We start from the raw sequence: 10,088 nt of genomic DNA on the forward strand, positions 1-10,088 counted from the left end.
ATTAAGTACTGTGCAAGCTTGAGCCACTATCTGATCTGTTGTGCGAATCTCATACTGCCAAAGACGGGTATTCCTAGCCTGCCATAAACTCCAGAGGTGCATCAAAAAATGTTTTCACAATTTGTTCTGGTGCTGCTCTAATCATATTATGAAACCATGCTGTCAGATTCTCAGCCACTGTTGCCTCCGCATTAATTCGTTCCAGCATCCCCGCCTTCTGCCATACTCTTATAGCTCCTGCACATTCAATAAAAAGATGCCATCCATCCTCCCAAGGTTCGTTACATATCACACAAGTACTACATACCTGTAACCCACGAAATAGAAGATTCACACGCGTTGGGAGACAATTTCGTGCTAGTTGCCAACCAAAATATCAGACCTTTTGTGGAATTTCAGCATACCACAATTTTTTCCAAGCTCCCTGAACATGAAATCTTTCACCTGCTTCCAAAGTTGTAGCCAACCTGTAAGCACTTTTGACTGTGTAACGTCACGTAAAATGGAATTTCCATATTAACCGATCCTCACTACTCAAAGTACCAACGGATAGTTTATGAATTTCTGTAATATCTCTATGCTCGAAAACTTCCTCCAATAACTCTTCATCCCAATCTCTGGAATTATGGATAAACAAATCACTAACTTTCAAATACTCCAGCCCATCCACTATAGGGGTTCGTATATAGCCATCCTCCTCATTACGCAACCATCTCTCACTCCACACATTTATTGATTGACCGTTTCCAATTTTCCATCTGATTCCTTCTCTAATGATTAGTTGAGAACTCGAGATACTTCACCATATAAAACTTGGTGAATGCCCTAATGAGGCTCCCATAAAATCCCCTTTTGGATAATATTTAGCTTTGAAAACTTTACTAACAAGCGAAGATGGATTGGTTAATAACCGCCATCCCTGTTTTCCCAACATAGCAAGATTAAAGGCTGTGAAATTTCGGAAACTCAGTCCTCCCATCAATTTTGGAGCACATAATCTGTCCCATGCCATCCAATTCAGTCCTCTCTCACTTGACTTTTTATTACCCCACCAAAACGAATTTAGCATTCATTGTAATTCCTCAGTCGTCGATATAGGAAGCAAGAATACACTCATGAAATAGATTGGGATAGCTTGTCCTGCTGCTCGAATAAGTGTAGCCTTACCAGCTTTTGATATTCCTTTCCCTCTCCGCGCTGTAGCCGCTGCCATAATCTGTATCTGAAGTGTGCAAAGATTGCTCGCTTCGTTCTGCCCACCAATGATGGAAGGTCCAAATACCTTCCTGTATTCAACGGACTAGTAATTCCCAAAATGCTTGAAATTCCCATAGCTAGGTCATTTTCCACATTTCTACTGAACATGATTCCAGATTTTTGACAGTTTATAGCTTGTCCCGAAGCTAATTCATATGATCTGAGTAATTTTTTTAACACTCTAATTTTAGATATGGTAGCCTGGCAAAATAAAAATGCATCATCAGCAAAGAGCAAATGTGAAATCGCAGGCGCCCCTCGCTTAACTCGACATCCATGCAATAACCCCCTATTCTCAGCTGCCACCAATAATGATGTCAACCCTTCAACACAAAGCAAAAATAAATATGGTGATAGTGGATCACCTTGGCGGAGTCCTCTTTTCGGGCAAATAGGACCAACCAACTGATCATTTACTCTAACCATATATTGCACAGAAGATACACAATGCATTATCAAGTTCACCCATTTATCTGCAAAACCCAACTTTAGCATCACTTCTCTTAGATAATTTCAATCCATCCTGTCATATGCTTTACTCATATCAACCTTTAGTGCCACATTACCTACTTTCTTAGCAACGTTATTGTTAATGCTATGAATAAGTTCAAATGCGATCAAAACATTGTCATGAATAGACCTCCCTTTAATAAAAGCAGATTGATTTTCCGAGATAATCCCAGTCAGAAGCATCTTCAATCTATTTGCTAAGACTTTGGAGAAAATTCTGAGTATAACATTACAAAGTGCTATTGGACGAAGTTCAGTCATAATAACAGGATTCTCACACTTTGGAATAAGAGTAATGACAGTATTATTAAGCTCAGAGGGGAACATACCTTGATCGAACCATGTTGACCCAGCAGTAAAGATATCATCTCCAATTATGTCCCAAATTTTTTTATAAAATCCTGGATTAAATCCGTCGGGTCCTGGAGCGTTATCAGGATGCATATCAAATAAAGCTCTCTTGAACTCATGTTTTGTAAGTGGTCGTAGTAATTGCTCATTGTCCCGATCAGTAATGCGTGGTTGCATTAAATCTACCACTTCACTCCATTCACTATTACTGTCAGAGAAAACCGATTCAAAATATATCCCTAGTTCCATTCAACTTCTACTCTCGCTTCTTCGTCTTTCTTCGTTTCAATTGAGGGAGACTAAATAGCGCAATTTAATTATGTGGAAAAAGAAAGAAGAATTATGTGGAAGAAAATGGTATTGTTTGATTTTTTAGCGGTAAAAAAGAATTATGTGTAAGAAAATGGTATCGTTTGATTTTTTAGCGGTAAAGAAGAATAATGTGGAAAAAAATGGTATTGTTTCAATTTCCTCAATTTTTCTCCATTTTTATCGCATTTGTGACGAAATTTATCGCATCCCGTCACAAATATGACAGCTATTGACAAAATTATAACAAGATAATCTTTCTTATTTCCACAAAATATGTTTCTTCTTTAACATTATTTCTATTTCTATAACATAATTACCAAAAAAAACAAAATGTTATTGTGTTTAATAAATTTTTTATTTTTATTTTATAATTTATTTGTTGATTAATTTAAAACCTGTCTATGATTGGACCTTAACTATCAGCTCGAGCTTTTAGTTCAAAACGGTTCCATGACATGGTATTAGAGCCTCTAGGACCAAACGGTCGAGGGTTCGAGTCCCAACAACCTCATTATTGTGCGGAATTAAAAACACATGGCGGGATGGACCTGTGTTGTGCACGCTGCAAGCCCAAGGGGCATTTGCGTGTGGGGGTGTGTTGGAGAATAATATAAGATCTATGATTGGGCCTTAACTATCAGCTCGAGCTTTTAGTTCAATTGGTTCCATGATAATAATTAAATAGCTAACAACAACAACAAACAACTGAACCAAATAAGCCCTAAGCAAACGTATAATTTGGTTCATATTTTAGCTTTTTGCTTCATTGAGCTCTTATATGATTATATGTAAGACTTGTACAATCTAAAATTTGATGTGATTGATATGGATGCTTTCTATGGTTACTTTACAAAATAGTCATCTGAATTAACCGCTGATTTATAAAAAACAATATACAAATAAAAAAAGACAGACAGAGCACAAGGGGAAAAGCAAAAGGAAATTCTACTCTTCTACTAATTTTTGTTGGAGAAGATGGACGTTTTTATTGCTAGATACTTGTATACCAACATCAATTAACTAACACCAACTACTCAAAGACAAACATAACTGAGTTTAAATAAAATGAGAACAAGCAGAAATATCCACATTCCATTCTTTAATTCACATAGATGACTATCACTTTATATTACCATATACCATGAACATAACAACTTACACCAGCAAATATCCCCACAATTTCATGCACACAAAGCAGATTCTACTTAGAGTAAAGCCATAGAAAGATGTCAAAACAGAAATTGAATTTAGCATATCATCTCCTGCTGTTTCACCAAAAAAGATTTTACTTCATCTCAAGTGTGTGGTTTAACCAAAGGAAGTAGATTTGGAACAGTGCTATCTGCTAGTTCAGACCCCATGAAACAAACAAGCAAATAAGGAATGAATGGTTATAAGTTATAACAACTAACAAGCAAAAACCCAGGTAGAAACCATGAATTGTAACAGCTTACAATACAGCAGCACCATTGATGAAATTGCATATGGAATAAGCAATGCCAAAAAAAACTGCTTCAAAATTCAGCAGGCAAAGGTCTTCAATGAGATTAACAAGATTTGTTTCCTTCATCTATCTGATAGTATACCAAACAAATCAAAGCTACAGGCCTATTTATATAACATTCTAAATTTTTTGAAGAAACTAAAGCATTTCCCCTAAGCCACAACCTCAATAGTCAATAGCAACCAACATATAAAGCCAACTTAATCAAAGAATAAATTGCTTTGTTAATCCTGTACTACCTTCATCCCAAATTGATAGACCACTTTCAGCTTTCATTTAGTTTAAACAATTGTAGCAAAGATAGTATTTAACATATTTTCAAGTCTACGAAACCATAAATTCAAGTCTTACTGTTACGAGATAATCTTCAGAACAACATGTGAAATAACATTGACTATGAGAAAAACAAACTCAACTCAGTGATGGTTCATACATATCCATACATACTTTCAGAAATAACAATGATGAAGAATTGCAGTTCAAAATATTTATTGTAGATAATCACTAAACTCTAATAGCTTTATAATTCAATGCTATCATACTAGATACAACAACTCCAGATCTGATGTAGAGAGATTCACATCAAAATTGACCCTAATAATAATTAAACCAAACTCGATTTATTTCTCCATGACCACAAACTGCCAGATGAGATCAAATTGAAATCCCCATTTTCCATATTTTAACCATCTGAATCTAATTATTGTTCCTTCTCCCTTTCATCAACGATTATCAACATAAAGATAAACTAAATCTAAAAAAAAAAAAAAAGAGCAAGCTTTATAAGAAATCATACACTCTTGATAATCCCTCTCCTAGCCAAGAATTTAGCCAGCGGAGGCGTAACTGCAAGGGTTATGGGCACTCGTATAGGAAACAGCGCCTTGTTACAGAGCAAAGCCATAGTAAATGCACCACCAGCGGAGGCTGCAAGCTCAGCCGCTCGATTCCTCTTCTTTTCCACATCCGCCGCCGTCTCTGTAGTCGCAGAGCCGTCCTGAGATTGTTTATCAGATTCCTTGGCAGAGATTCCAGGAAGATGCAACCTGTCAAAAAGGGATTCAACATCGACGTTGTTCTTGATGGCAATGTAGAGGCCAGTAATTGAGGCTGCAGATACAGAGCAATGAACAACAAAAGCTACTTTTCCATACTTCTTTAGTATTTCTTTAAGTCGACCAGCCATTTCTGCTCCGGATTTTTGCTGAGAATTTCAAGTTTTTAGGGTTTTGTAAGGGGTTTGGGATTGTTGATACTTGAACAAGAAGCTGCTGCTATGACTCTGCAGTCCAATGCCCCTGAAACGACAGCGTAAGAGCATCGCGTTTTTAATTTCTCAACTATTCTGGTCCGAGTCATATCATATTATCTCTTTTTTTCTTTTCTTTTATTGATTAAAGCCGACAGTCATAACTCTTTTTAGAAAAAAGTTTTTTTTTTTTTTTGAAATATTTTTTTAAAAAAGGTTAGTCTCGTTAAATTGAAAGATTAATTAGCTCGCTGAACTTGTGTTTCACCAGGTCTTTGAATTTGATTCTTTCGTATTAACAACTATTTGAATTTCTATAAAAGTAGACTATTTCCCTGGATTTTATAATTATCGCACAAACTCTCTAAACTTACTAATTCCGTAACAACTAAATATAAAAACTATAATACTAAGGACCCGTTTGTTTTACTTATTGGAAAAAACTGATTTTCTAAAAAAAAAAAAAGGGACTTCGGTTTTTGTAAAAGGCTACTCTTCAGATGTAAAAGACAAATAGGAGGGTCACAAACCAAACGCCTAAAACTCTCCATTTTGAAGTGAAAAGGCAAACATGGACATGAAAATGAGCAACCAAACACCCTCTAACTCTCATTCCTTATCTATTCGATCTTTCAAATCTGCAACACTAACTCGTATAATAGGTTGAAAGGTAGAAGAAGAGAAAAAATTACATCTCGAATAGATGAACACTAGTACAGAAATGCTCACTTGTGTCGCACCTCTTGTGTCGCGCCTGAAGAGAAGGCGACACAACAGAGCAACTAGTGTCGCGCGTTCTTTAAACGCGACACAACTAAATATTCTGTGCCATCACTTGTGTCACGCTTGAAGAGCGTGCGTCACAAATGAGTTACTTCTTGTATCGCCTGTCTTTCAGTGCGACACAAGAGTAAGCTTGTGACGCGCTTTTACTAAAACGACACAAGGAGTGTTTTATCTTTATGACACACTTTTATAAAAGCGACACAAGTAGTGTGTTATCTTTGTGTTGCTCCTTTCTAAAGTGTGACACACCTAATACGAACTACTATTTGAATATAAATATTTTTTATTCATATTTTTTTTCTTAGTTTCTACATATTTCTTAAAAAACTAAAAAATTACAAAAATGATGAAAATTAAATATCTTGTACATATATATATAAACTTAAAAACTTATCTCATATAAATTAATTAAAAATAAAATGAACCGAAAAATATATACTTAAAGTGTAAAAATGGAGGATCGAACGTAATTAAAAATAAAATGAACTAAAATGTAAATACGAAGGTTCGAACCTCTAACCTGTCAAAACATTGCTAATATCTTAACCATCTGAGCTATTTTATTTCTTATCAACCATTCACTGATTATAAACTTATCCCAATAAATTAATTAAAAATAAAATGTACTAAAATGTAAATATAGAGGTTCAAACCTCTAACCTATCAAACTATTATCTAATGTCTTAACCATCTGAACCATTATATTTGTTGTCAAGCATTTACTAATTATAAAAAATATAAAACGTTTAAATATAAGAATTTTACCTAATTAATAAAACCAGAACTCTTTTATCGTATGCTTTCTCTGCTTCCTTATTTCTAGGTTTTATTTTCTCCATAGCCGTCAACTCCATAGCCGCCAACCTCCACCTTGCACACTGCCATCTCCACCTTGCACCGCCACCTCGCACACCGCCGGTCATTCCGCTTCTCAAGGCGCCGGAAACAAGGAGTGGCTTCCTCCACCGTCGTTCCTCCACCGTTCATCCCTTCCGAGCGCTCTCGTTCCTCTACCGTCTCGCACAGCGTCGTTCCGTCTCGTCGTTCCTTCTTGCACAGTGTCGTTCCGTCTCGTCGTTCTATTTCGTCTCGCACATGCGATGTAAGTAAATTTCTGGATTAAATTTCTATTATTCATGTTTGTGATGAATTAAATTCTGGGTTAAATTTCTGTTCGTGGTGGTTATTTGGGATTTTTCTGCCGCAGTGCTTGGTTGGTCTAGTTAGGGTAGTAGTATATTGTTAGTCTCTTCCCTGTTTGTTAGTCTCTTCCATCTTTGTAAGGTAAGATGATTATACAATCTGTTTGTTAGCCTCTTCCATTTTGAATATCAATATACAATCTGTTTGTTAGTCTCTTATGTCTGACATCATTCCTCTGCCATATTTTATGTATCATGAGTTATAAATCCTAATTTTAGGAGGCAGTTAGACAAAGGTACTGGCATCCTCCAAGGCATACTTCAACGTCTATATTAGCCTTGACTATTTTGAAATTTACGTTGCATCATCTTCTCGTGTACTTTGCATAGTTCCAACTTAATATTTACTCCCTCTCATCAGGTGATCTCCTCTGTATATGCTTGGTTAAGCTTATCTATTACTAAGGTAAAAAGATAAGGACTTAAAGCAGATTGTTAACTAAACAATTATAGGAATTTCTCTTGATTCCCCTGTCAAGGTTCTTCACAGCCATAACCACTTCATTACACATGTCATATATTTTTGTTTTCAGGGTGAAGCATTGTTTCAGACTCATGAGAACTTAGAGCATTTGGCAATGATGGAAAAGGTTTTGGGCCAATTGCCTCAGCACATGTTAAGAAGAACAGAGTATGTTCTTCTCTGAGACTTCCTGTTTTATTTTAACATCTAGATTTTCCATGAAAAATTTGTCCAGTGTGATTCACTCTCTCCCCCTACTTGATGGTGGGGATTGTGGTTGATTCAGCCGCCATGCAGAGAAGTACATTAGAAGGGGCAGGTTGGACTGGCCTGAGGGTGCAACATCTCGGTAAAGCATAAAAGCTGTGACGAAGCTACCACGTCTTCAGGTGCATATGTGCCACTACTATTACTCCCCAATGGCTTGTTGTGTTTCTGTTGTTCATATGAATTCAGTAATTTTAGAATACCGAGTCCATCTTGCTTCTTCAATGCTTGATTTTGTGCTTGCTTATGTTTCTTCTGGCAGAATATTGTAATGCAACATGTTGATCACTCTGCTGGGGATATCATTGATCTCTTGCAAGGTCTCCTTAGATATGACCCATCCAATAGGCTAACTGCTCATGAGGCTTTGAAGCATCCCTTCTTTACAAGAGATAATTACATGAGATTTTAATGTGTTTGTAATGTTCCTTATTGTGGGATGGTTCACTTGGTCATTTCATAACGACTGATGAGTTGAACTGGCCGCTCTGGGTTTCCTGGTTTCTTTTCTATAGTAGTGCTATCATTAATGTGTTTTATCATCAGTGTGAAGGAGCGGAGAGGGCTGGTCAGGATTTTGAGGCATCTTTGTAATTTTCTTTGTATTGCGCATTTGTAAATAAACAGTGTAAGGGGAAGTTCTCCCCCATTTTTTCTATAATCATTGTTGTCTTTCTCTTTTGCCTCTCTCAAAATAGCCCTTTTACAGTTAAGGTTGATAGCACTTTAACAGTTAAAACCATTTTAAATGTGAAACAGTATAGCTGCTTTTTATCAACAAACTATTTCCCGCTCTGTTGAATCTGTTCGGGTAACTTGATAGAAAATTTCATACATTGCATTAATTTATACACATTATGTTGTATAGACAGGTATGTAACTAAAGGTGGAATGGGCATAGTTTAAAGCTGGGGTGAGGATCTAGTCCTTCAAAACAATATGGTGAGTAGATTTGGAAAAAGAAAGTGTGACTGTTGACAAATTGCAAAATCAGCTACTGCTTGAGTTTGGGGTACACCTTAACGTTTTGTTCTGCATCTGGTTGCTTGCAGCACACCGCTGGGAGGGGCACTCATCATGATAGTACAGTGACTATACAACCCGTAGGAGTATCTTAGAAAGCTTCCAAGGTTTGATCGTACTCGAAAAACTCCTTTAATGTTAAATATGATTGCATTTCTACTTGTCTCTTCCTGAAGCCGGGTAATTTCGCCTGACGGAAGACGAACCTGACTAGTTACCATATGAACATTTGCAAACATTGAATGCTCCTTTGGTACTGAGAAAGATTCAATATACTGGGTAGCAATAAGAGTATTCCTGTAGTAGAGATCAATGATCATGTTACTGAACTCCACACCAGTGTCAGTACAGAGAGATCAGCATTAAGCAGAGCGCCTGCATCAACATTTGTGTGGATGTAAAATTAATAGACTGTGCTTCTTATTTGCAGGAGTTACCCCATGAGTTGGATGCGGAAGTAATGTTTCTTAGAGGAGAGGGTGCTAATTTGGAGGTACGGGATTGGTGATTGAGATTTCTAGTGGCAGAGTTATTTATTTATCATTTTCCCTCTCATTTTGATTTCTCAATTATTTGCAGGTATTAAAAGACAAAAATTTAAAGGGACAACTTTCTGATAGAGAAGGATTATATCGAACATCTGCACAAGCTGCTACCAAGGCTGAGAAGGTGAATTACTTGCTACTTTATATCTTATAGTTTGTTCTAATTTTGTATCTTCTCTTTTCATCTCTGGTTTTGGAAGGTATAAAGGGTGAGTGTTGTAAAGTGATTCTCAATTTGTTTCATTAACGTTAGTTAATATATCAAAATAGTTTCTTTCTTGAAGGATGGTTAGTTTTTCTGTTCTTAGATCCTGGCATGTTATTGTACTGTAACTGCTAGATTTTTTCTCTCCACACTGTTGATCCTTCCCATAAAATAAAAAGTAGAATTCTTTTTTCTTTCCTTTTCTAATATGTGATATTTCTAATCAGTGGCTTCCGCCAATTCCTGGAGGCTATCTCGAGCCTGAAGGTGTTGAAAGGACATGAAGGATTCAACAAGAATCAATTGCTCCGGAAGTTGATATCTTAAGCTCAAAGAATCAACATGATGTAATCTTACCAGGTTGTCTGTTATCTTATTAGTGTTCATTTCCTTTTCTCCACAATGTATTAACGG

At 36.4% G+C, this 10,088-nt stretch overlaps 1 protein-coding gene and 1 long non-coding RNA gene across 2 annotated transcripts; one reads left to right on the plus strand and one right to left on the minus strand.

Annotated features, from left to right (window-relative positions):
* Nucleotides 1-4,342: 4,342 nt before the first annotated feature.
* LOC136223260 (uncharacterized) lies at nucleotides 4,343-5,257 on the minus strand. Its single transcript, XM_066011167.1, has one exon. It carries the CDS (start codon nucleotides 5,118-5,120, stop codon nucleotides 4,725-4,727), a length of 396 nt encoding a protein of 131 aa, XP_065867239.1. The 5' UTR covers nucleotides 5,121-5,257; the 3' UTR covers nucleotides 4,343-4,724.
* Nucleotides 5,258-7,707: 2,450 nt separating this feature from the next.
* LOC136222113 (uncharacterized) lies at nucleotides 7,708-8,529 on the plus strand. Its single transcript, XR_010685506.1, has 3 exons — nucleotides 7,708-7,802; nucleotides 7,921-8,023; nucleotides 8,164-8,529. It is a non-coding gene; the product is annotated as an uncharacterized lncRNA (long non-coding RNA).
* Nucleotides 8,530-10,088: the final 1,559 nt, after the last annotated feature.

Source organism: Euphorbia lathyris, chromosome 3, assembly GCF_963576675.1.
Source record: "Euphorbia lathyris chromosome 3, ddEupLath1.1, whole genome shotgun sequence".
NCBI lineage: Eukaryota > Viridiplantae > Streptophyta > Magnoliopsida > Malpighiales > Euphorbiaceae > Euphorbia > Euphorbia lathyris.